This window comes from Podarcis gaigeae, assembly GCF_964106915.1.
Source record: "Podarcis gaigeae genome assembly, chromosome: 12".
NCBI lineage: Eukaryota > Metazoa > Chordata > Lepidosauria > Squamata > Lacertidae > Podarcis > Podarcis gaigeae.
The window spans coordinates 48963824-48991466 of record NC_139688.1 but is presented as its reverse complement, the minus strand read 5'-3'; the positions used below and the strand labels follow the sequence as shown (position 1 = coordinate 48991466).

The 27643-nt window shown below is 43.8% G+C and overlaps 2 protein-coding genes across 19 annotated transcripts in view; one reads left to right on the top strand and one right to left on the bottom strand.

The window, feature by feature from the left end:
• Positions 1 to 12008, bottom strand: part of TRAK1 (trafficking kinesin protein 1) — a 149937-nt gene extending 137929 nt beyond the window's left edge. For 2 of the 14 annotated variants that reach the window (XM_083705609.1, XM_083705608.1), the window contains exon 1: positions 2935 to 4247. The gene's annotated coding sequence lies outside the window, so the exon portion shown is untranslated. Of the gene's footprint in view, positions 1 to 2863; positions 4249 to 7199; positions 7321 to 11878 lie in introns of those variants that run through there. The other 12 variants (XM_083705610.1, XM_083705618.1, XM_083705605.1 and 9 more) reach the window with 12 other exon arrangements.
• A 228-nt stretch (positions 12009 to 12236) lies between these two features.
• Positions 12237 to 27643, top strand: part of ULK4 (unc-51 like kinase 4) — a 170360-nt gene continuing 154953 nt past the window's right edge. The window contains exons 1-14 of one of the 5 annotated variants that reach the window (XM_083705570.1): positions 12237 to 12252; positions 14855 to 15000; positions 16049 to 16148; positions 16787 to 16926; positions 17002 to 17161; positions 18063 to 18164; positions 19375 to 19458; positions 19651 to 19726; positions 19864 to 19959; positions 20385 to 20506; positions 21512 to 21581; positions 21685 to 21790; positions 23989 to 24093; positions 25686 to 25746. In XM_083705570.1, the coding sequence (XP_083561696.1) occupies positions 14863 to 15000; positions 16049 to 16148; positions 16787 to 16926; positions 17002 to 17161; positions 18063 to 18164; positions 19375 to 19458; positions 19651 to 19726; positions 19864 to 19959; positions 20385 to 20506; positions 21512 to 21581; positions 21685 to 21790; positions 23989 to 24093; positions 25686 to 25746 (1360 nt within the window). In that variant the 5' untranslated portion in view covers positions 12237 to 12252; positions 14855 to 14862. The other 4 variants (XM_083705572.1, XM_083705569.1, XM_083705573.1 and 1 more) reach the window with 4 other exon arrangements.

Sequence of the window (27643 nt, the reverse complement as noted above, 5' to 3'; positions counted from 1 at the left end):
CACATTGGGCAAAAAGATTCCAGCATTGCAGGGGCTGGACTAGATGACCCCCGTGGTCCTTTCCAACTCTACAACTCTATCATTCTATAAGAAGAACCATCCTAGATCAAGCCAAAGGCCCAAACAATCCAACAGGATTTTCTTGCTTATGATGCTGCTTCTGCAGGAGTCTCCCCTCTCCTAGAGAAACATTTGTCTCCCTCCTTATTGAGCCTTATGCATGGAAGAATGAAGCATCTTCACAATCACGCTTCTGGGCTAGAATGCTGCTGCTTGGTTTTCTCACTTAGATTTCCCACTGTGGCTTGGGATGATGGGGCGGTTTTAAATGGAATACAGTCATACCTCATGTTATGTTTGCTTCATGTTACAATCTTTCAGATTACATCCCATGGCGACCCGGAAGTACCAAAAAGGGTTACTTCCGGGTTTCGCCAATTGAGCTTTGCGCATGCGCACAAGCACCATATTGCACCACACACTTGTGCAGATATGGCGCTTCAGGTTGCACTTTTTTCATGTTGCGAACGGGCCTCCGGAATGGATCCCGTTCGCAACCAGAGGTATGACTGTATATATATTTTAAAATAAACCTGATTCTTAGTTTAAGATATTAATGTTTTAATTTGGTGGTGGGAAAACCTATTTTCAGCTTGAGGGCCGCATTCATTTGCAGTCAACCTGCCACGGTCACATGCAAGTGGTGGGTGGGTCTGACACAAAAGGGGATGGATCTACTGAAGCAATTATTTTCTGTAAAATGGATTATGGATTACATTCTAGCCAAACATAACAAATCAGAGGTTTCTATATACACATATACCCCTCTCTCTCCATCCAGATAAGGAGGCAGCATATAACATTTCAGGAAAAAGCATTCAAGACGGGTATGGAGTGGTGGGAGAGGGGAGATTAAGGAGAGAGGCTTGGATAGAGTCCCGAGGGTCATACTGGGAAGCCTAATAGGCCATAATTGGTTCTCAGGTCTGAAGTTCCCTGCCCCCAATTTGTACTGATAGGTAGACCACTCTGGGATCCCTTTGATGGAGGCCAGTTTAGAAATTGCAGCATCAGATAAAATCAGTCAATTAATAATCTAGACCAGTACTGTATCTTGTTCTCACAGTGGCCAATGAAATGCCTATGAGAAGCCTGCAAGCAAGATATGAGAACAACAGCCCCATCCCCACTTGTTGTCCCGCCCCAGCAACTGGTATTCAGGGACATAATATCTCCAAAACTGGAAGTAGTACAGTCATCATGACCAGGAGCCATTGATACCCTTATCCTCAATGAATTTGCCTAATTCCTTTTTAAAGATGTCCAGTTTGGCAGCCATTACTGCATCCTGCAGATAGCCAATTCCATAGATTAACTATGTGTCATCAGAACGCCTCACATACCATCAGCAACTAATCAAAGGCAAAGGCATCTCCCAAAAAAGATACCTTTGAAATGATCTGGTCTCCCTTTTTCTCTTTTATTGAAGAACAGGATATTTCAGTGCCATCATCATCACAGAGGTGTCTGTGGAGGGGATTATTATTATTATTTATTTATTGAATTTATATACCGCTCTATACCCGGAGGGATATACTGATTGAAAATGTATTGTAACTGTATTGTAATTTTTGAATAAATATTATTAAAACAGAAACTATGTTTAGTACTTTAAGACCAATCTCTTTCGGTTTATGAGTACATAAGATTTCAGATGACACACACACAAATCACCATCCCTCATGTTTTACCTTGAAAGCTCACACGTTCTTGCACCACCAGCAAGAGTTGGCTCAATAAATGGCATCACCTACAAACCTTGGACAGACCTACAAACCTTGCATTTCTTATTCTGTAGGATCTTGGTTTTGGAAATCCCTTGCTGGAACCGACTCTCATAAGTTTCCAAAGCAAGCTACAGACTTATTTGCCTATGCATTGGTGTGTTTTATCTTAATGTAGCCCACTCTGGGATTCCTTCAGCAATGAAGAGTGGGTAAGGAATCTTTTAAACAAACAAACAAGGCAAGGAACTGTACGGCATATCATAATAAAGGTTAGCAAAAGCTGAGAGATTAGTAGGCTCTAGGGTTTCATTTATGGCAGCCAAAAAAGGCATGGGCCTTAGGAGCCCCAGCAAGGCCTGGAAACAATAAATCTAGCACAATGACCTTAAAAAACCTTACTTCTGGTTTAAAATTCTGCCTTTTATAAATAATTTTGTGAGACTTTTTCAATGAACCCCATCAAAACACATCCGTTAGTTATAGTTTTGGAGGTCAGCTGCATGCTTAGGTCAAGTATGATTTCAACTTCCAAGGGCTGAAACAGCAAATGACCGGTTTTATGTACCGGTAAGTCTTTACATGACAATTTCTTCTCTGTACCGTTAAGGGCACATACACACTGAATAAAACCTTGCTTTCTTTCACAGTTACTAACCTATGCAAAATACATTAACAAATCAGGATTAAGAGCTGAAATGTTCTGGAATTGGGTAGTGACTGCTGCATAGAAGCTTTCCCCCTTCTGCTGTAAATAATTCACAAGGTCTGCCTCTGCAAGCAAATTCTTGTGTAAACAAGCTGAACTGTTGTTTTTAAGAGGAAGCCAAAGAAACCAGGGAACGTGTAAAAACCGGGCAGAGTTCTGCCAATTTACAAGCAAGTCTCCTGAAGGTCATGTCCACTGTCATGCACTACATGCAGCGGTTCGCGGAAAAATTGGGACAAACCGTAAGCACGCAGGGGCACATCCCGCCTGCAAGCTAAATGAAGGCAATTCCTGCCAGCTTCCTGAACCTGAAGCAGCTCATCTGTCTGTCCAACGCCACATCTGCAATGGCAGCTTCCGTTGGCCCTACCTGAGCGCACGCAGGTCAGGAGAGGAGAGGAGAGGACGTCTCCCGGGTCTTCCCAGGCGGTCAGGGCTTACCCAAAAGAACCAGCGCAGAAGGAGACGCGAACGAGGAGGGCAGAAAACTGCGCCTGGTTTTCCTCCGGAGCGCGGGACTGTAGAAACAAGCCCGGGACTCCCGCTCCCCCGGCCACGACCAGCGCGCAAAGAGACGCCACTCACCCAGGCGCAGGCTCTCCAAAACGCGCGCAGGCTCTCCAAAACGCACGCCGTTCCTCGGTGGCGCGTCCGTTCCCGGGCGCTCGCTTCGGCTTGTTTTCCGGGCTAGTGTAAACGGATCCCCCTCCGGGCGTGATGGATGGAGCGGCACATGAGCAGCAGGGCCGGCGATGGGGTTGTGACTACTTCCTACTTCCTCGCCCCGCCGCCGCCGCCGCCGAATCGCCTTCAGGCTGAGCCAAGCGCGCGCGTGGAGACGGGCGATCCGAGCGCCAGGCGATCCAAAACGGCACCTCCCCGGCTGGAAATGCCCCGCTTGGGCGGCATACAGCCAGCCGGCTCCACACGTGGGAGAGGCGAGAGAAAGAGACAGAGGAAAAAAGGCCGGCTGCCGCTGCTGTTGCTGCTCCCTTTTCCAGCCGGCGCTGTGTTGCGGGGGGCGCTGCTGCTCCCGGGATCGCTGGCTGCTACGTGCCGGGATCCCACGCCCTGAGGCTGGCGGAAAAAGCCGGGATCTTCAGCGCGCACGGCCTCTGCTCCAGGGCCTCGCGACCTTTTTTCCAGCGGCGAAGGCGCCTTTGCTCTTTTGGCTGCGGATCTCCGGCTGCTGCGGGCGGCGCACCTCGGCTTGGGAGAGGTGAGCGCGCTCAACGCTGGTTGCCGCCAGGGCTTTCTTTGCCGGCTGGGCGGGCCCTCGGCTGGGTTCCTGAAGCTCAGGCCCTCCTCCCCGCTTCTCCGGCTACACAGGATTACCTCATCGCCCAAGCCCCGCTTGCTGGGGAGGCGGCAGCGCCCGGGTGCCTGAAGTTTCCAGGCAACGGACTCGGGATAACAAGCCACGGCAGCTGATCGCACTCCCAGCATCAGGAGAACTCCGCCAAACTTAAAAATAAAACGGCGACCTTCAGAAGAGCGCCTTTTTTTTTTTTTTTTTTTTTTTTTGCTAGTTCCAGAAGTTAACTTTTGGAACCCTTTTAAATTTGGGCAAGCAAGTGTGGAAGGGTGGGCAAGTACAGTAAACGGGAAAAAGGTGGTAATTAACATGTGTTAATTGGTTAATAAAAACTTTTTTTAAAGTGACAGTGCTCCCCTTGCATGTCACAGACAGCATTTTAAACTCATTCTGATTTGCATACCCCTGCCCCAAGTGGCTAGGACACAAAGGCTGCAGTTCTAATGCATGTTTTTTATTTATTTATTTATTTATTTATTCATTCATTCATTCATTCTTTGCATTTATATACTGTATCGTTCTTTGTGCATTCTTCTGAAAGCAAGGCCACATCATTTACTGGGACTTGCTTCTGAGTTAATATGCAGAGGATTGGCCTGTTTACCACTCACTCAGATACAAGGCTGAAGCTAACTTTGTCATTAAACAGAGCCCCCAGAATATCAGCAGAAGCAGTAATGTATGTACCATGCATACTGCACAGACATACAAATTTAGGCCAGAGGTGATTTCAATTTCCTAATTCAAAGGCAACTTATTAGGCAAAAGGACCAAGCTACAGTCTCCAGCTCACTGGTTGGAAGCAGGAATTGACTTGTCCATTGAAGATGATGATTCTATGCTTACCTGCAAGTAAGCTTAATGGGACACTGGCACTTACATCTGAGTAACTAAAATCAAGCTGAAAGTAAGGTGGATGTGCTCCCATCATCACTTAGGCTAAAGTATGGCATCCATGTGACTGTTAGTTTGCCCATGCACTGCATGTTCCAAATCACTGTGTTACACAAACATTCTCAAAGTAAGGCACTTTACCCTTGTGTAAGTGGCAATTTCCTAAAGAGGAAATTGATCCAAACAGGAAAAGTGGAAAACTAATGTTTTCAGCAGTGTGACATAAGAATAATAGAGTAAAATACTCTTAAGGCTGGAACAAGCCCAGAAAAACTCAATGAGTTCAACTGAATTCTAAATCAGAATTGTTAAGATTCTGCTGCAAGTTTCTGTTTAACAAAACCAACCTACATATTTTACTCGTCGTCCACATCTACTGTAAAGAAACGGCATGGATCAGCATTCCTAGGATGTTTGTTTTCTGAAAAACCACAGAAGTTTACAAAGTTGTTGTTGTTTTGGTCAGTTATTTCCCTACTGCTGAAAATTGTAAAATGGGTGGACGTCAATCAGGAAAAATGGGTAAACAATACATTCTGAAGTATCCTGTGATACATTTTGTATAATTTGATCTGGGTAAGCTTATGTCACAAGAACAGACACGGCAGAGAAGCATGGCTCAAACATACACCGTCAGAAGGAAATTTCTGCAACTAAAGACCATATGTGCAAAAAAAAAACCTCAAAACAATAACAGCATATCCCATTTGCTTTATAGAGTATTATTTTGTAGCTTAGACAATACAAACACCACTCTGTACAATGTTATGGGGGTGGAACTAGATCATCCCCACAGTCCTTTCCAACTCTATGATTCTACAGGCGGTGTTGGTTACATATACTTGTATAATTGAACTAATCCTATTTGATTACAAGAGGAGTAAAACCAAGATCCTAAATTCAGTACAAGGACACACTCCAGTTTGACAATGCCCTTCTTAAAACTTGGCACCCAGAAATAGGCACAGTACTTCAGATGCAGTCTGACCAGAGCAGAATACAGTGGAGCTATTACCTCTTGTGACCTGGACACCGTTAAAGCAACCTAAGACTGTATTAGCTTTCTTAGGCACTGCATTACATTGCTGCCTCATTCTGAGGTTCTAATCGACTAAGACACCTAGACCTTTCTCATAGGTGTGGCTGCCCTTCCTATCTTTGTGCCTCCAATTCTTCGTACCTAATTTCTCTGCTGAATTTTATTTTGTTGCTTTTGGTCTAGCATTCCAACCTCTCAAGATCATTTAGAATCTTTATTTGATCTTTTCGGGTGTCAGCTATCCTGCTCTGTGGCATCTGCAAATATGGTAAGCATCCCCTCTGCTCTTTCATCCAAATTATTCATAGAAATGTTGAACAGTACAGGGCCTATGACAAAGTTTTGTAGCACTCCACAGTGATGACTAGGACTGGAGGGGGCAGGGAAGTGGCATATATACAGTAATTCCCTACAGACAAAAGGAAACTCCATTCTTCAACTGCAAGCATTCAAGAGAAGTAGGGCTGCTGACTAGGGAGGGAAACATGGCCTGGTTGATGGTGGTTTTTTCTCCCTCTGGGCTCATTGCCAGAATTGCATGTGTTAAAGCTATGACTTCAGGAGTAAAGATAGATAAGTTATTAATTTTAGTCAGGGATGGGAAACCTGTGACTCTACAGTTGTTGAACTACAACTGCTATCAGCATCAGACAGCATGCCCAGCAGCTTCATATAGATGTTGAAAAGCATAGGGGAGAAGACACAGCCCTGAGACACCCCACAAATGAGTGCCCAGGGGTCCGAACACTCATCCCCCAACACCACTTTATTGAAATGGCCCAAGAGAAAGGAGCAGAGCCACTGCATGACAGTGGTCCCCAGCTTCCAACCTCCCCAGACAGTCCAGAAGGATACCATGGTCAATGGTATCAAAAGCCACTGAGAGATCCAGCAGAACCAAGGAGCAGGTTGGTTTCTAGCCCTAGCTTTAGAACCTCACTCTATGATAACACATGATGGTTAAGGTGCCATTGTTTTTCAAAGGCATAAAGGTAAAGGTAAAGGTACCCCTGCCCGTACGGGCCAGTCTTGACAGACTCTGGGGTTGTGCGCCCATCTCACTCAAGAGGCCAGGGGCCAGCGCTGTCCGGAGACACTTCCGGGTCATGTGGCCAGCGTGACATCGCTTCTCTGGTGAGCCAGAGCCGCACACGGAAACGCCGTTTACCTTCCCGCTGGTAAGCGGTCCCTATTTATCTACTTGCACCCGGAGGTGCTTTCGAACTGCTAGGTTGGCAGGCGCTGGGACCGAGCAGCGGAAGCGCACCCCGCCGCAGGGATTCGAACCGCCGACCTTTCGATCGGCAAGTCCTAGGCGCTGAGGCTTTAACCCACAGCGCCACCTGCGTCCCTTTTCAAAGGCATACAAATGTATAAACACTGCCACTGCCCCCCACTCCCGCAACAACTTTTCTAGGCAAGTGAGGAGGTAATTGTCAAGCTGTGACTGAGGCCTACCTGAAAGCAGCCCAAGGTCCACTGGTGCAGCCTGGACTCCTAGTCTACTGTCTGAGAAACACTGGTCTATAGGACTGTAGCCACCTTCTCCCTGCAGTTTGTAGGAGTCATATATTAATGTCTGCACACACAAACAAGTGGCCAAAGCAAAGGGGTGAGGGGAGGGAATGTAGATTTTTTATGTCTTAAGGCAGTCTTAAAAGTAAACCAAATTTCTTCCAGTTTTTATTTCAGTCATCTCACACTTATAAATAGCAATCCACCTGGCTAATTTAACACTGTAATTGTTGATTATGCATCCTCATAACATTTAAAATCAAGTGCATTATAGCTATCGATGTTTTGTCAATATAAATACGTAGCTAAAGACCAGTGTTAGAAACTGAGATATGAAAGCTAGGAGCCAAATGGGCCCTTAAACCTAGGTTATGAGCGCAACAATGTCTAGGCACACTTTTTGTAGCAAGAATACAAAGCTGAAAATGAACAGGCTGCAGCTAAAATATGTTCATTTTTCACATGGTTGAGTCCTTCCCCTGCCCACTCCCCTAATATTCTTAAGAGGGTCTTTTCTCCAGTCTTCAGAGAGTAGCTGGAAGTGGGGAGGCAGAAAAAGGTCCTCCTTTCCTTCCACTCTGCAGTTTTAATCTGAAATCTTAGGCACAGTACTGTGCCCAGAGCTCAAAAACTGCTTGCGCTAATGAAATTCTGTCACAAAATGCACCTAGAACAGTGGGAGTTTTGAACACTGCTAAAGACATGATTCTTAGATGAGGATAAAGTGGCAGAGAAGGAAACCAATCCTGAGCAAGCAAAACTTTTGCTCCACCAGTCAAGTATGTACCCTCTGGCAGAGGTTTCTATTGGTCCACATTAGATTTCTGAGATTCTTGCTTCCATGTGTCCCAAGCCACAGCTTCTTGCACTCAGCAGCATGCTGCATGCAGATAACTGCATGAAAGGATCTCTACATGTTCATCTGTGGCATATGGTAAATGGGGGAATTCAGCAGGTGAATATTATCCCATCCTTCCATGGGAGGAAAAACTTAAACTGTTAACCCCCACCCTTAGATGGTTGAAGATACACCATCCAAACAAAGACTTAAAAAGCATGGTAGCCCTAGGACCATAACACTTATCATATCTCAATGCTACGCTAAGCTGCTGCTCTCAAGTGTAAAGGAAGACACTGCCCTTTTACCAGCACTGGAGTAAGGTTCAATTACAGTTCAAATACAGTTTCTATTATGTGCCCTGGAATAGGGTCTGATATTGTGCTTTGCACCAAGCAGAAGATGATTATAGAGTCTGAACCCAATATGTCTTACTCTGCATCACTTTCTCCTTCATAAGCCAGCATGGGTGTTGTGCAAAAAAAGAACGGTTTCTGACAGTTTGTAAATGACTACCGTATTTTTCGCTCTATAACACGCACCTGACCATAACACACACATCGTTTTTAGAGGAGGAAAACAAGGGAAAAAACATTCTGAATGAAACAGTGGATGTATCATTTTTGTGCTTCATGCTGTGGCCACAGACATGTGATCTGATGGTGAATTTGGGCTGACCCAATGCAAAAATCCTGAGAATCCCTGTGCATCCATGGTTTGTAACCACGTTTTTGCACCATTGCAGCCCCAGGCAACAGTGGGTGCGTGATTTTGGGGGGGCAGGCTGTAGCCATGGACATGCTATGTGCTCTGATGGTGAATTTGGGCTGACCCAATGCAAAGACCCTGAGGATCCATGTGGATCCATGGTTTGTAACCACGTTTTTGCACCATTGCAGCCCCAGGCAACAGTGGGTATGTGATTTGGGGGGGGGCAGGCTGTAGCCATGGACATGCTATGTGATCTGATGGTGAATTTGGGGTGACCCAATGCCAAAATCCTGAGAATTCCTGTGGATCCATGGTTTGTAACCACGTTTTTGCACCATTGCAGCCCCAGGCAACAGTGGGTGCGTGATTTTTGGGGGGCAGGCTGTAGCCATGGACATGCTATGTGCTCTGATGGTGAATTTGGGGTGACCCAATGCCAAAATCCTGAGAATTCCTGTGGATCCATGCTTTTTAACCACATTTTTGCACCATTGCAGCCCCAGGCAACAGTGGGTGCGTGATTTTTTGGGGGGCAGGCTGTAGCCATGGACATGCTATGTGATCTGATGGTGAATTTGGGGTGACCCAATGCCAAAATCCTGAGAATCCCTGTGGATCCATGCTTTTTAACCACATTTTTGCACCATTGCAGCCCCAGGCAACAGTGGGTGCGTGATTTTGGGGGGGCAGGCTGTAGCCATGGACATGCTATGTGATCTGATGGTGAATTTGGGGTGACCCAATGCAAAGATCCTGAGAATCCCTGTGGATCCATGCTTTGTAACCACATTTTTGCACCATTGCAGCCCCAGGCAACAGTGGGTGCGTGATTTTTTTGGTGCAGGCTGTAGCCATGGACATGCTATGTGATCTGATGGTGAATTTGGGGTGACCCAATGCAAGGATCCTGAGAATCCCTGTGGATCCATGCTTTTTAACCACATTTTTGCACCATTGCAGCCCCAGGCAACAGTGGGTGCGTGATTTTTTTGGTGCAGGCTGTAGCCATGGACATGCTATGTGATCTGATGGTGAATTTGGGGTGACCCAATGCAAAGATCCTGAGGATCCATGCTTTGTAACCACATTTTAAGTGGGGAGCGAAGGAAAAAACAAAGAAGGGGCATTAGAGGGGTGTGCAGAGAAGCAGCTGGCTAAGAATGCAGGAGAGGGATTTAACGGGAGGGAGGAAAGAAAGGCAAAAGTTTCCCCCCACCCAAGCCAGCCAGCCATCTCTCTCTCTCTCTCTCTCTCTCTCTCTCTCTCTCTCTCTCTCTCCCTCCCTCCCTCCCTCCCTCCCTCCCCCTCTCTCTCTCCCTCCCCCCTCTCTCTCTCCCTCCCCCTTCCCCCTCTCTCTCTCCCTTCCCCCCTCTCTCTCCCTCTCCCGCAGCAGCACCGGAGCTTGCCTGGAGGGGAGGGGCTTTCCCTGCTCTTTGTTCCGTTTCAGCAAACACAGCAACGAAACAGAGGCGGGTGGGCAGTAAGACCCTGAGGCAGAATGCAGGAAAGCAGCCGCTTCCTCTTTTCAGGTTTCGCTTCTCCGTGCAGCGTGCAGCGCCGCGATTTGATTTTTGCATGATTTTTCAGCTCCAGGGACCACACATTCGCTCTATAACACGCACAGACATTTCCCCTTCCTTTTTAGAAGAAAAAATCTGCGTGTTATAGAAGGAAAAATACGGTACTTCAATTGTAGCTAATGGCTGTTCTCTGAGACAATATGGCTCCACTTTGGTTCCTTTTGGTACCTGTCTCCTTCAACATATTAAAACTAGGCTTGGAACAGTGGGGAGAAGAGGGATGAGCAGACAGAAAGGGAGGGGAGGAGTTGCTTGTCAATGAGTTTTCTGGGAAGGAGAAGCAGGAAGTGGGAGATAACTCAATGCAGGGGGCTGAAGTGCAGATACTATGAAGGTTGGTTGGAAACAAGCTGGGGCAGAGGCCCAGAGATGGTGCTTAGAAAGCATCTGAAGGATAAGCCCCTCTGGAGACACAGATGCTGTAAACTCTGTGGTCTCTCCATCTGCACCAGGTTGAAGTAGGACACAAGTGGCGCTGTGGCCTAAACCACTGAGCTTCTTGGGCTTGCTGATTGGAAGGTCGACGATTCGAATCCCCGCGACGGGGTGAACTCCCATTGCTCTGTCCTAGCTCCTGCCAACCTAGCACTTTGAAAGCATGCCAGTGCAAGTAGATAAATAGGTAGCACTGTGGCGGGAAGGTAAACAGTGTTTCCATGCACTCTAGCTTTGGTTTAGTCATGCTGGCCACATGACCTGGAAAACTGTCTGCAGACAAACGCTGGCTCCCTTGGCCTGAAAGCGAGATGAGAACCACAACCCCATAGTCGTCTTTGACTAGACTTCCAGGGGTTCTTTAACTTTTTAACCTTTTGCACCAGGTTGTAAATATGTGTTAATAAAGCATATTTCCGAAAGACACAGCAGTCTCCGCCATGTCTTGAATGGAAACACAAACTCCCTGGAATCTTGCTACTGTTCCTCAGAGACTGGGGGGGCCACCTTCGTCACCCTACTATGGTACCCAAAGAAGGAAAATCCTACATGCATCCCTGCCTCTCCCTTGCAGGAAAATGTCACCACAGTCTATCTGCCGCAGTTTCATACAAAAAGCAAAATGGTTTTTTGCAGCACTCAAAATCGTATCCCTGAGGCTGCTGCCTCCTACTGCCTAATGGTAGGGCCGGCCACGCAGAACGGATTCTGGCGGGCGTTTCAACAGTGCTTTGGCGAAGGGCTTTCGATCCGAAACTGTTGTCCCCTAGCTGTAGCAATGCGACAAAACGTAAACATGGGAGGGTGTTGGCAAAGGGCTTAACTGTGACAGCCCTCTGGGAGGACAGAACGGCAAGAAAGGCCAATGGTGAGGTAGAACAGGGTTCCTCACACTCAGCCCTCCAGATGTTTTGAGACTACAACTCCCATCATCCCTGACCACTGGTCCTGCTAGCTAGGGATCATGGGAATTGTAGGCCAAAAACATCTGGAGGGCCTACTTTGAGGAATCATGAGGTAGAAGCAAGCCTCGCGCTACTCTTAATCTGTTCCCTCACCTGCGGCGGGAAGGCCGCAGCCGGGGCGAGGGGTCCAATCCGTAAAGGCCAGGTTTCCATAGCAACAGAGAAGAACTCCGGCTTGCGCAGGGCGACGAACATCCGGGTACCCCTGATATGAGGGGCCGGAACTAACGCAGAGAGCGTGAGCCCAGGGTCTCTCTCTCTCTCTCTCCCCCCGCCCCGCCCCGCCCCGCCCCAAACTCCCCTCAGACTGTTGTTTCCGGCGTCCTGTGCCGTATCTAAGATACTGAAGGGGCGGTTAGGACTAGCCCACACGATGGCCCAAAGGGGGGGGGAGGAGAGAGGAGGAGAAGGTTCCAACCGCACAGTGTCCCAGAGAAGCCAGTTGACTGACGAATGACTTTCTCCCGGTAGAGTGTTACCCCAACCCTACGCGTCCCGCCGGGCGAGAACACCCGCTTTCCCTTTAGCCGGAAAGGTCTCAGAGGCACCCCCCCCCGCGAAAATGGAGCGTCCTGCGGGGGGCGTGGTCTCTCGCGGATTTCAGTTAACGGTTGCGGCAGAAAGCGGCTCTCTCGCGCCCCGCCCCGCGCGCGCTCCTTTTGTGTTCTGAGCGGGGCTGGCGCGTCCTCCTTCCCTCGGAGGCGAGCAGGTAGTCCGTCTTCTCTTCCCTTCGAAGCGTTGCGGGATGAGGCCGCGAGCGAGCTAGAGGCTTCGGCGCCGTGTCTTCCGCGCTCCTCAGCCCTTCCTTTCAGTGGGAGATATTATTATTATTATTATTATTATTATTATTATTATTATTATTATTATTACTTCGCCCGCCCATACGGGCTCCTCCCCGCGTACCTCAGGGGAGTCATTGGGGGCTGAGGGTGGGAGCTGCTTCCCTCAGCAAAGAGGCAGCGTCCGGAGGATTTAAAAACGCGAGTGTTTTTTTGGTTTATTTTTTGCACTCAGCGGTCCATTCCGCGGAAAGGATTCGAAATGCGGCGCCCCTTTTACCATCACCTTCACCATCTTTTTTCTCCTCCTCTTGCTGCTTCTCCCCCTTCCTTTCGCAGAGACTCGGCGCCTCTAATAACTCTGTAACAGGCAGGCATTCAACAGGTGAAAATCCCTTGCTCTTGGGATTTCCGCGAGGGGGAAAAAGAAACTTGCCCCGCCTATCTTTTTTCCTTCTTTTTTCCTCCTTCTATTTCCAAAACCGAAAAAAGAAAAATTACAAACATCGAATTCAACATCCATATTCATTTTCCGACATAAACCTATTACATAATTAGCTAAGTTAAAATATAGCTAGGTTTCTCCCTATCAGCTGAAAGGGGATAGGGGAAGTGCTGGTGGTTGCTACAGACACCCACTGCTTTTTTTTCCTAAAAAAAATGTTTAGGGGTACTCTAATTTTGACTCAAGAAAATCATCATTTTATAGTTCAAATTGGGGGAAATAAATACAGCAAAAGTACAAAGATTCAGAAAATGTTCAGAGGTATGCGTACCCCCAGAAAAGCAGACATACATATATATGTACACACACACACATATAAACACACACACATATATATGTACACACACATATATATATATAAAAGCTGCTTTTGCTGCAAGAGCAGCTTGCTTTCTAAAATATTTTGAACTCTTGAAATCCCTTTCTTTTCCCACATTTTTTAGTTTATGCAAACATAATTACAATAAAAACAGCACCAGCCCTTTAATTAAAAGCCATCAGTTCTCAAAAGCCTGTTGAAACAAGAAAGTTTGCATCTGCTTAGGAGGCAGTTCCAGGGTCTGGGAGCACCAAAAAGGCGGTGATGGTGATGATAATAATAATAATGTTTTTGTATATTTCCCAGGATCCATAAAGGTTGCCCTATAATCTATCCCAAATTGAATTGGGTGTTGCAGACACTAATTCTCACTGTAACAGATCTATGGGCCTCCTGTAAAGTTTTCTGGCAAAACTTCCTAACTGATGGATATGGAGCCAAGAACAGAACTTGGCGCCACCAGGAACGACTTTTCTTGCAAGAGCAGCTTGCTGCTTTCAGAAATATCTTGAACTCTTGAGATCCCTTTCTCTTACCACATTTTTTTTTAATTTATGCAAGTTCTTAACATGTAAAAAGGTAAAGGTACCCCTGCCCATACGGGCCAGTCGTGTCCGACTCTAGGGGCCAGCACTGTCCGGAGACACTTCCGGGTCATGTGGCCAGCATGACGAAGCTGCTCTGGCGAGCCAGCACAGCACACGGAAACGCCGTTTACCTTCCCGCTATAAAGTGGTCCCTATTTATCTACTTGCACCCGGGGGTGCTTTCGAACTGCTAGGTTGGCAGGTGCTGGGACCGAGCAACGGGAGCGCACCCCGCCGCGGGGATTCGAAACGCCAACAATGCGATCGGCAAGCCCTAGGCGCTGAGGTTTTACCCACAGCACCACCCGCGTCCCCTAAACATGTAATTTTAATCTAATGTATAATCTGCACTGCTAATTAGTTAATCCCCCCCCTACTCCAGAAGAGAAATATGTTAGTAAGTTACCTATATAAATAATTAACAATTAACAATGGCTTTTATCCTAGTCCTTTAGAAAGAAGGTACAGCTCATTCTTTGGTATTATGTCACTTTGTATACCATAAGTGTTACCTAGATTGAGTTCTCAGGCTCTCCTCATAGACATTAAAGTCATCATATGTAAAATATTGTGTTGCTCAGGCTCCCTTAGTTGTAGGTTGTTGTGCATGTCAGGGATGAGAAACGGGTGGTCCTCCAGAAGTTGGCTCTGCTAGCTGAGGCAGATGGGATTTGGACTTTAGGTACCTCTGGAGGGCCACAGGTTATAATTCTTTAGTGTAAGTTATTCTCTTAAAGACTATATAAAACTACATGCCTATAAACATTTTGTAGGTTATGCTATTCAAAAAATCAAGGTGTTCATTCTTACATTAAATTAGAGGAGTTTTTTCATTTTGAGGTTTTAATTTTGTGGCTTTGATTTAATTTATGTATACAGGTTTTATTATGGAGAACTTTATTTTGTATGAAGAGATTGGAAGAGGAAGCAAAACAGTTGTATATAAAGGGAGAAGAAAAGGAACTATTAATTTTGTGGCTATTTTGTGCACTGAGAAATGCAAGAGAGCTGAAATAACAAACTGGGTAAGAACTACGTTGATTATTTTAGAAAGAGATGTAAATGAAATTATTCAACATATTTTCAGATACAAATGTGCCATTTGGTTGAAAAAGTCAACAATAATTTTGAACAAGATCCATGTTCCAATTAGCTGTACTTTAAAGGGGTTCTTTAGCAGAATCTAGAAACTTCCTTTTCCTCTTAAATTTTGGGTGTGCTCAGATTGGATAATTATGGTGGGTACCTTGAGTGTTCATTGTATGCTTTGTGGCTGTTTCATAAGAATTCTGGAAAAATCATAAATGCAACAACTGTTGGTGACTTTTATGAGGTAAACAGTCATTACATATATCTCTGGAGATTTCACTACGGTTGTAATTCAGATGTGCTGGAGAAAGATGTGGCTGCTGTATAGATCTATTACAATAGTGTGAAGAGAGCTTGGCACAAAAACACAGCAACCCACAGGATTTTTGTGTGCCACAGTTTTGTCTGAAACTGATTTGGCAATTGCTCTATCAATCCCTATTTTACTTAACTCTGAAAGGCTCTTGTCTTGGGCAGTTCTCTCTCTCTGAAATAACTTTGTTGGGGATGAGAAGCAAGAGTAATGTATGGTATATATGGGTGGATTTGGTTCCCATTTCACCTTTGTTACAAAGACTAATCAGGTTTGATCAAATGAAGTGTTCATGAAGAGGCCTACAGGGCAGTTTATGGTTTCAAAAAAGTTTTTAATTGACTAATCTCAAACTTTTTAAAAAAATAGCTATAGGCCTTCAATGTTTTGTTCAATTCTTTTCTGTCTTGAAAATTCACAATCTGTAAGCCATCCATCACACCTTTTGTTTTGTACTTTTCTTGGAACATAATGAATCCACCCCAACATTTTCCACAAATGTATTACCATCCTCTTGTGTCTTTCCCATGGGGACCGGGGGAATTCTATTCTGTTACGTTACTTTTTGCATAGACATTTCTTGAATTCCAACTTCTTAAGGGCTACTGTTCCATTTTGTGCCTGTCCCATCCTCAACCGAAACCAACTCATATGTGGATAATCTGTTGCAGGTGCGCCTTACTCATGAAATTAGGCACAAGAACATAGTAACATTTCATGAATGGTATGAAACAAGCAATCACCTCTGGCTTGTGGTGGAATTGTGCACAGGTAAGCAGCTGTTAAACACAATGTTTTGTGACCGTTGTTTCCCAAGGGCCATCTAGAGAAGCCTTGAGGGATGGATTTGGTCCCTAGACTCCCCACCTCCATTTTACTAGTTCCAATCTAAATTTCCCACGTGGGGAGCTACCAGAGAAAAGGCCTGTTCTCATATTGCTGCCAGTGCAATCGGGCCAGGATTGGTGTTATATGCTCAAGCAGGCTTGCCCTGGTGAGCAACCTGATCACTGAATGCTGTGCCAGTAGAAGTTTCCGTACCATCATCAGAGGCAGCCCCATGTATAATGTGTTGCAGTAATCTAACCTAGAGGTTACCAGAAGATACACAACGGTAATCGGCAAAAAATAAAACTTACTCCATTGGCTCCAGTGCCCCACTTTTAAATCTACACTTCAGGTAAGACCAATCGTTCTTTCTACCTTCAACGTCAGAGGCATTATGGTTCTGAATACTGCATGCTAGGAATCACAGGTGGGCAGTGTAGATCAAAGGTTTCGTATGCCTATTTTGTCAGAAAAAACTTAAGGATAAAAATTTACATAGTTCTACAGAGGTCAGTTAATTTGTTTTGTTTTTTTTAAAAAAAAAAACACTTCATGGCAGAATATCCACAAATGCCTTACAGGTGGATCACTGGAAATGGTAATTACTCAAGATGAATGTCTACCTGAGGTGGTTGTGAGAGAATTTGGTGTTGATTTGGTTACTGGACTCCATCATATTCACAACCTTGGAATTCTCTTCTGTGACCTTACACCTGGGAAGGTAAGAGGGAATGATTTCTGAAAACAACTGTTAAAAAAAATAATTCAAGAAATCACTAATTGATATACCTTACAGATTCTCCTTGAAGGACCTGGTACACTGAAGTTCAGTAACTTTTGCTTGGCTAAAGCAGAGGGTGAAAACTTGGAGGAATTTTTTGCTTTAATTGGAACAGAAGACGGAGGAGGTGATAGTGATGAAAACTCAAGACAAAATCTGAAGAACAGATTCAGAGGTACATTGCAATATGTAAGGACAACAGTAGCAAAAGACAGAGTTTTAAAATTGTGTAATGGTTCTGTTTTCTAAAACTTAAAATGTGGAACTAATTCAGTGATATCTTGCCCTGCCTTATTGAAAGCAGTGATTCTGCATTTGATGGATAGGGCATCTGTGGCCCTCAGTATGTTGCTACAGCTTCCATCATTCTTCACCATTGGTTGTGCTAGTTAGTGACCGTAGTAACCTTAGGGTCATTTCCTCAGTGCAAAATCATACCAAGCAGTTATGTTTTCAAAGAGCTGAGTTGTGTGGCTGTCAGTTTCATCAGATAAATGCTGGGTGCCATATTACCCCAATCTCCTTCCCTGAACTCTCCAGTTCTTCCACTTTGGGGTTACTTTCCTGCTGTTGTAAGGTGCAGGGCTAGACAAAGTAGAGTGCACTCAGTCTTTGCGTTTATGCTTCTTCCTGGTTGCTTGTTACTCTGTGATTATTGGAGCTGTGCTGGGTATGTTTACTATACCCTGCTACATTAGCAAATACTTAGAAGAAAATCAGTCTGAAATTCCTTTGAATATCCCAGAAATGAGTTTAAGATGAAAGCAGTAGTGGACACCAGGGTGGGACACCACCAGTCAGTTCTGTTACTGCTGTTTATCAGGAGGTATAAAGTGAGGGGTAAGGTTGGCATGGTGCAAATGGTGGAGCAAATCCAGTGCACTTGTTGCCAAGCTCCCCATGGCTTCATCTCTCCCCCTCTACCTCCCAGTAAGCAGTAACATAACTAAATGGAGATCAGATGAGTGATCCTACCCTGCAAGACCATCCACTATTGGATAAAAAGGTTGGTGACTTTTGAAAGGATGTTTATTACAAAATCAGAGCAAATCACTATTAATGACTTTATTTTGTAGGTACACTGTCATATATTGCTCCAGAAGTGATAGAAGGAAGCGACTTCTCTATAGCCAGTGATCTATGGGCATTGGGCTGTTTGTTATATGAAATGTTTTCAGGTATTATATTATTTATACTAACATGTTTAACATTATGTTACAATGTTAATTATTGTTACAAATGCTAATACTATTCAGGAACGTTAAGACGGAGAAGTTGTTCCATTTATGAACCTGTGTAGGTTCCTTTGCTATTAATAGAGCTGTGAACATCTAATTTGTATAAGTCATTAATACAGTTACTTAGTAGAATAAGCAGTGAGACATGCGGCAAGACATTGAAATGTACTTTCGGTTTAAAGATTATTGTGTCTAAGGAACTGAAATGTATGGAGAGGCAGGTAGAATTTAATCTCAGAATCAGACTAGGATAATCTCAGCCCTTGGTTTTTTCCCTTCGGTTAAGTTAAAGTTCTTGCTGCAGACCTTCTTCATTATAAATAAAATTTTAATGCTTTATTCCATATTCATGTAAATCACTTAGACAGTTATTTTTATCACGTGACTTATAAATTGTGTTAAATACATAAAAGTAAAATAAATAAAATGAACACTCTGATTAAATTTCAAATCATATCCCAAGTGACTGTTCGGCTACAGTGGGTAGTCATCATAACCCACTTTGCTGGTCTATGGTTGTCTTCTGTGGACCTTTGTTGTATGATAGTGAGGAGTGGCTGCTGCAGCCACAGCATTTCAGAGTGGGGATGGAAGCAGATGATTAACTGACAATCTGTTAGGGCCTAACTGAATGATATGTGAGTAATTTGTGATTTCATCTTCTGACATTAACTTTTTAGCTCTCCCCCCCCCCAAAAAAGTTGTCTTGTCTTCTGCCAGTTGGTCAAATAGTATAGGGTTTTTTGGTGGGTGGGTGTTTAAACTATGAGAATGGCATAGAGGAAAGATTCCCCCACCCATTCTTGCTTCTGCCCAGATCCCTTTCTGTGGCTGCTTTTTCTTCCCAAAGGAAATGTCTCGGGATGTGATCTCAGATCTTCTGCATCTTGTTTAGTTTGATTTCCCCCCCAATTGTATATCTTTTTATGAATTATAGGTGTAACTCAGTGTTTCTTGCTGTCAAGAGCCTTAAGCAAAACAGATGAAAACTTTTATAAATCAATTGGTATAATGCTGCCAAGTTTCCATTATTATTATGTTCTCTTAAATGGACTTGTAATAACTCTTGGCTGATGCAGATAAAATTATTACTTAATTGTTCTGATGATTATTCATGTTTTACTGAAATCTTATCTACTTATGTTTCTAGGAAGACCTCCGTTCTTCTCCAAAAGTGTTACCGAATTAGCAGAACAGATTTTACATGAAGATCCTTTCCCACCTACACAGAAAGGTATTGTTCCTTAGATAAATGATGGTGAAAATAATTTTATAAGTTTATAAAATGGGACAAATGAGTGAATGATTCCATACATTCCCTCCTTAAGAAGTTAATATATGAATTATTTTATGTTGCTGTTTTTAGATTTCGGTAGTTAGTAGAATCATATTTGTTTCAAAATAGAATATTTTCTTTATCTTACAGGATCAGCACCTCTAGAACCATCTTCAGACTTCCTTAACTTGGTTGATTCTTTACTTCAGAAGGATCCTCAGAAGAGGTAAAATTATGATTTGAAGATCTGGCTTTTTATTAATGATACACACTGATTAAAAAAAATCAAATCTAGAAGTTTGTGGAATTTAAATTGGTACTGTATGAGAGGATTGTATATGTATTTTCCTATTTTATTTAAAGATTGACTTGGGCCAAGCTGCTGCAGCATCCTTTCTGGAAAGATGCTTTTATCCAAATTCCCAGTGACACGATCTCCAGCCAGGAAACAAGCTCCAGGTACAGTAGACTCATTTTAAAATTAATTTGGAATTTGGAATTCTGTTGCTTAACAAACTTATTGTGAGAAGGATGTATGCATGAGGCTAAAGATTTCTGACAAAGTGGGTTCTGTCTCTTGAATACTTTTGCCACAACATGGCTAGTTTTTAAGATGTCACAAGATTCCCTCTCTTTGCTGCAACAAAGCAATATGGCTTCACCCTTGGCTATAGCCCTGTTTTTAGAGAGCTGCTGTCCTGCAACCCGTTAGCAGTGCAGCTGATATCCTTGGACAACATAAATTAATTAAATAAAAAATTGCTTGTCTATATATAAATAAGTAAAAAAATAATTTTGCCGTTGTTTAAGGATCTGTCCAGAATAAAATGCAGAGAAATTTGCATTGCCTGCAAAGTAGATTTCATTGTCAATTGTTTGAACAGCAGGAAAAAAGCTGAACTGCTTGAACCTGGAGAGTCTGAGATTCAATTAGAGTGTAAAAGCCTCCCAGACATAGTGTTGCCAAGAACAGAAAACAATCAACTTAACAGATCTTTCAAGCTGGGTAAGATTGCACCTTCGTTTCATGTATTGGTTCAGGAATTGGGAACTGTTTTGGTTTCTTGAGCCAGATTCTTACCAGAATAGGCCTCATGGGCCAAATTTGACGGGTGGATGGGGGCCACTTACCTGCTAGAGTCACTATTATGATTACACATGATTGACAGGTGTGTTGTCCTGCGCACCTGTTACAATCCCTTGTACAGGGTCCTGTCGGGACCTGGGGAACCACTGCAGAAGTGGCTTGTTAGCCCTATTGCTTGGCACTTCCCAAAGCAGCAAACATGGGGCTAGCAAAGAGATTCTTTTCCCATCTTTATAGGGCATGGGGACAAGGAAGCTGGTATTTTATAGGCATCCACTGTGTGCAAGAGAGGTCCATCTCACTGCTGATCTAAAAAGTAGGTTTCTTTCCCCTGTGTTTCGCAGATCAGCAGAGAAAAAGGCTTCTTCTCTCACACAGAGTACCTTGAATAGCAGTTATTTCTGTCAGTGCAGGTTCATAGAGGGCTGGTGGAAAGCGTGGGGGCAAGGAGAGAATGAACAAAGGGCTAAGAAGAGGGGGTGCAGAGCACCTGCCAGGAAATTACATTTGTTAGTCCTGATTGAGCAATTGACAGGTGGGTGTTGGTTAATGAAAACAGCTTTGGGGGCGACCATGTACAGTCGTACCTTGGATCCCAAACGCCTTGCAAGTCAAACGTTTTGGCTCCCGAATGCCGCAAACCCGGAAGTGAATGTTCCACTTTGCGAATGTTCTTTGGAACCCAAACATCCAACGTGGCTTCCGTGGCTTCTGATTGGCTGCAGGATCTTCCTGCAGCCAATTAGAAGCCGCGTCTTGGTTTGCGAACATTTTGGAAATTGAACGGACTTCTGGAATGGATTCTGTTCGACTTCCGAGGTACCACTGTAATGTAAAACTGAGAATTAAAATGCATGCTTGAAACATTACAATTGTATACAATAGTTCATGCCAGTAAATAGTTACAATATTTTCTTTGTCAAGAAAATCCAGAAGAACTACGCCCTAAAAGTGCTGTTGATGGTGAATCAAATGAATCTATATTTCTACTCAGGTATGAAGACAGCACAACACTTTTAAATGAAGTTGTAGAAAATAATTCAGATAATTTGCATTTAAGTATTCAGTTTTATATAAACGTGTATATTGTCTTTCAGTTTTCGACCCACCCCTAGAACTACCACCACAGTGGAAATAAACAATGCTGCTGCTGTTCTAGCTACAAATTCCGCACACACAGCATCTCCAAGTCCTTCAGCAAAGGTGAGTGTAGTTTGAAGGAAACGGAAGCAAGAGACTGAATTCAGAATTCAGAAAACAGAAGAGGAATAGCTGTCAAATCACAACTAGGAAAAGATTGCATTACTGAAGCCAAGGATGGTGAGAAAATAATTGACAGTGTCAGAAGAGGCACACAGATTGAGAAGTGTGAGGATGATGATGAGGCCCTTATATTTAACTAGAAAACAGCAATTGATAATTCCTGTTAAAACTAGATTTGGTGGAATAAATTACCGTATTTTTCGCTCTGTAGGATGCATTTATTCCCCTCCAAAAATGAAGGGGAAATGTGTGTGCATCCTATGGAGCGAATGCAGGCTTCAGGCAGCTATCCACAAGCCTTCGGAGCGTGGCAGGAGTTCCCGCCGGGCTCAGAAGGCTTGTGGACAGCAGCAAGCTCCGGGAGCAAAGGCGAGGTTGTGCGCAACCTTGCTCCCGCTCCCGGACCCGTTCTGGGGGCTGGGGTTGGGGGAAGCTCGGGCTTCCCCGCCCTCAGCCCGGCAAGCTCCGGGAGCGAAGGCGAGGTTGCACGCAACCTCGCCCCCGCTCCCAGACCCATTCTGGGGTTGGGGGAAGCTCAGGCTTCCCCCGCCCCAGCCCTGTGGCTAAAAATGAAGCCAAGACAGCTAGCAGGATCCATCCCGCTCGCTGTCTTGGCTTCTTTGCTCTTTGAATTTTTTTTTCTTTATTCCCCCCCCCCCCCTAAAATCTAGGTGCGCCCTATGGTCCGGTGTGCCCTATAGAGCAAAAAATACGGTAAACAGAAACTAGTGATGGAGATTATCAGAGAGCTGAAGGCAAAGAAGCAGTAAAGGTAAAGGTAAAGTTACCCATGCCCATACGGGCCAGTCTTGCCAGACTCTGGGGTTGTGCGCCCATCTCACTCAAGAGGCCAGGGGCCAGCGCTGTCCGAAGACACTTCCGGGACACGTGGCCAGCGTGACATTGCTTCTCTGGTGAGCCAGAGCTGCACACGGAAACGCCGTTTACCTTCCCGCTAGAAAGCGGTCCCTATTTATCTACTTGCACCCGAGGGTGCTTTTGAACTGCTAGGTTGGCAGGCGCTGGGACCGAGCAACGGGAGCGCACCCCGCCACGGGGATTCGAACCGCCGACCTTTCGATCGGCAACCCCTAGGCGCTGAGGCTTTTACCCACAGCGCCACCCGCGTCCCTAAAGAAGCAGTAGTAGAGCCCAATCTTAGTCCTTTGTACAGAAGGAAATCTCATTTATTTCAGAGGGGCTTATTTCTAACTCTAAATGTTTAGGATTCTGTAATGGATGCTGTAGGTGAGCTCCTGTCGCCTTGTCCCAGCTCCTGCCAACCTAGCAGTTTGAAAGCATACCAGTGCGAGTAGATAAAAAGGTACTGCTGTGGCAGGAAGGTAAATGGCGTTTCCATGCACTCTGGCCTCCATCGAGGTGTCCCATTGCACCAGAAGCGGTTTAGTCATGCTGGCCGCATGACCTGAAAAGCTGTCTGTGGACAAACACTGGCTCAGCCTGAAAGCAGAGATGAGTGCTGCACCCCATAGTCTAATTCGACTGGACTTAACCATCCAAGGGTCCTTTACATTTTTTACTTTTAGTATAAAAGTTGCACCCTCAATAAGCTTTGAAGTAGAAGTGTGATGGGATGGTAGCACGAAGAAAAAAGGAAGTATATTTGTTCCAGCCTGAAAACTATGTTATATGATGAAGAAGAGAGAATATAAAAAAGGGAAGAATGAGGGGTTATAAAACAGAAGGTGGTGGTGTAAAGTGTGGAAAAAATGAAGCCGTTGAATGAAACAAGCAAGAATACTGAAGGATCAGAATATGTTTACAGTGGAATATATCTGAGTGATATTTTTTTTACATAACAAGCAAATTATTGCATAAGATTATGATAGTGTTCTTGTACATCAGGAAATGGTAAGAAAAAATTCAGCTGTTTAATTGATAGGTCCTAATGTACTTTTCTAGATAATGGGATTCATTACTTTCACACATATCTCAAGAATCAATATTGTCACTCCAGGAAACCAATGAATTAATTCTACTGCCTGCATTAATATCTTTTGGAGTTGACAAGGAAGCCTTCTGGTGCCTTTTAATAATAAATGCAGGAGTTGCACAATGTTTGCTGTGTTTAAAATATATGTCATTGTAAATACTACTACTATTTGCTTATATTCTAGGATAAAAACATATGCTGCAGCCAGCAGGATATAGAGTCCAAAGTGAAAGAGCTTATCTTCTTGGAGTCTGACCTTATTGTCACCCCTGTAATTGATAATCCAAAGGTACCATTTGAATTTACCATACATTACTTTTCAAATAATATGTTCAGGAATTTATAGTGTTTTTTGTTATCCGTTGCACTAGCTCAGTCGGCAGAGAGTGAGACTCTTAATATCAGGGTTGTGAATTGAACCCCATGTTGGACAAAAGGTTTCTGCATTGCAGGGGTTTGGACTAGAATTCAGTGTTTCCCAACCTTGTGCCTCCAGCTGTTTTTGGACTACAATTCCCATCATCCCTTGCCACTGGCCTTGCTAGTCAGGGATGATGGGAGTTGTAGTTCAAAAACAGCTGGAGGCACAAGGTTGGGAAACACTGATGACCCTCTTGGTCCCTTCCAAATCTACAATTTTATGGTTCTACAGGGATTAATCTTCAACTATTTTACTCCCACCTAGTGGCCATACCTGCTTCCTGCAGGTTTACACTAAATTGTTATGCTAAGCAAATGGACAATTTTTGTATCAGTTGATAGCACTCACATTAATGCAAGCCTCCACACCAGCAGTCACAAACCATTTTTTCTCTGGGGGCACAATTGGAATTTTGAGAAGGTGTTGAGGGCAACCGGTCAGAACACAGCTACTTTTGGTATAACACAAAATGGCTGCCACCACCAAAAGAACAGAAAAAGAAGATAGACAGGAACATAAAATGGTTCAAATATGGAAAAACATAGTCATTTTATTTTTGTTAACATGGTACGTTTGAAAAGCCACCTTTTCCATTTACTGTTAAGTTTTGGTGGTTGTCTGTTGCTGCCGTGCTGCTGTGGATTAGAGCTAGAAAATAAAAGATAACTGAATAAGTCAAAGAACCTAGAATCAAGAATGATGTTTTCGTTTGTGGTAATTAGGTTTTTAAATAGCTTTGGGCAAAATGACAGGTTCAGGTATATTGGATCAGATATGGCATTGCATATTCACAAAAGATCTGGCTAAAACAAACTGTCAAAACGTGGGTTAGAATCATTACAATATATAAGTGGTATTGACTCTAGATAGCTTGTTAAGAATATACCAAAAAAAGGCACAGATCTGTGCTGGAGGTAAACTTAAAATATGGGCCTCCCTGAAAACTTGTTTTTGAAAAAGTTAACTATACTTTGTCCACATTAACTGTATACCCACTGTGGAAAACCTAATTAAATCTGACACAGGTTCCAGTTTGGTCTATGAGACCATTCCCTGGAAATCAATCCCACCCGTTACCATATATGACATCAGGTGTGGGGCAGGTATGGATTTGGGTACAAAGGAATAATTGAGAACTTGATGTTTGCTCCCAGTTGTTTCTTTGCATGTGGATTTCCATGTCAGTACCATTGAGCTATTAACACCGACAGGGAATTCCATTGGAATTGGCTTCACTGAGGAGTTTGTCCATTTCGAGGAAGTGTTTTGGAAGTCAGTCTGCTTCCTTTGGTACCTTGTTCAGTGACTTCCTACTTGTCATTAAGTTTGTGTATTTATAGCTGAAATATTGACAGCTCATTGTTTATTATGATAGAAAGTGTTTTATTTGAGGAGAGGTGCATAGTTTACCCTTGGTCTATGAAATGTTCAGAATTGCCTCAAGTCAATTTTTTTCTCAGATAGTGAAGCAACCACCAGTGAGATTTGACGTGAAAACTTTACACGTACCAGCACATTCAGGTACAGTTTGCAAAAGTAATTATAGGCAACTTGCCATTTACAAGAAAATCTTGTTCTTTGATACTCAAAAATGTCTTAGCATTCATTTAACACTGTTGTTCTCATGTCTGTGTGTTTTGCATCTACTCCCAACTCTCACAAACGTTGATATATAGGATGCATGCCCAAGCAAGAAGGGACAGCTGCTATAATTAATTGTCATTTTAAATTATACTGAGCATAGTTTTGAGATCACAGCTGTATGTGTTGTTGCAGACCATGTTTGGCATGCTATATTTTTGGCTCACAAGGAACAGTGTAACAGGACCAGAGTAATAATCCAATTCAACATAAGCTAGCAAAAAAACTAGTTTTTTCACAACGTGCTGTATTTTTCCGTCTATAATACGCCCCCATGTATAAGACACCCCCTATTTTTGGGGACTCCGGTTTAAGAAAATGGGGAGAGATCTATCTGTGTATAAGAAGCCCCCCAATTTTGGACATTATTTTTTAGAAAAAAACCCCTAGTCTTATACATGGAAAAATACGGTAATTTTATATATGCCTAGGCAGAAGGAAGCTCTATTGAGTTTTGTTGGGCTTATTTCTGTTTCTGATACAATTGCAGCCTAAGTCACTTATACCTCTTATTTTATGCTTTACTCAAATGTTTATGGGTCAGGTGACCTTGTCACACTGTGGCGTGTCCTGCATGATATATTTATACCTAAAGCACATAGTCTAAAACACATTTATAGGGTAGATTCTTACTGATCACTTACCACCACTAAGTTTTATAAAACAGTGATGCTGCTCCAGTAGCTATTGCAGCATGCTTTTAGTACTATATTAAGCTGCTGTTTATAGAAACAAAAGATCACTATCAGCATACTAACTTTCTTCCTGAGGAGCACTTCCTTATGCACTATTTAGAAGCATTGTCAAGATTTTCTGCTATGTGGATTTGAGCCAAAGTTTTGGGGATCTTGTGACAAGTCAGATCCTTTCTTTGTTTTGCTTCCTGCCTAAAGGCAAGTCTGGAATAATAGTATATCTTCTTCTTGTTGTTTCTTTATTTTGCATACCACCATTCATCTGAAGATCACCTGGGGGGCTGCTTCACAACGTAAAATACAAAACAAGAACACAAAATACGTTACAGAAAACAGAAACAAACCAATAACCCCCTCTACCCTAAACACATTTAAAAGGCCGTAAATGGTTTAATCAACCAAAGCCCTGGTTCTTGAGAAACATTGTGATCTGGCTCCCAAAGAGATATATGAAGGAGTCAGGCAGACTTCCCTGGGGAGAGCAATCCACAGATGGGGAGCCATTGCAGAAAAGGCCTATTCTTGTGTTGCCACCTTTCAGAACTCTCATGAAGAAGTCACACGAAGAAAGACCTCAGATGATCACAGGGTGCAGGTTGGTTCATTTGAGGAAAAGCGGTCCTTGAGGTATTGTGGTCCTGAGCTGTTTAAGGCTTTATAGGTCAAAACCAGCACTCTAAACTGGGCCCAGAAACTAACTCAGTGTTTCCCAACCTTTTTTGGGCAGAGGCACACTTGTTTCATGAAAAAAATTTCGAGGCACACCACCATTAGAAAATGTTGTTGCCCAAGCGCGGCTACTGCAAAGAGTTTCCAAAACAAGGGCAAATTCTCAGTGCAAGAAGTGGGCGCTGCCAGGGGAAAGCTGGAATGGGGGGAAGGAAGGTTTCCCCATTTATCCTCACCCTCACGGCCACCAATAAATAAGCAGGTCACTCCGCATGCCAAAATGAACTAACCGCCTCAGAGCCAAAGATTTTGGAAAAGGCACATTAATTTTAAAGTTGCTGTTCAAAATGAAATCGGAACAATTGTCTGTTCAGACAGCAACCCCGCTAAGGGAGGTTTCCACAAAAGGCGAG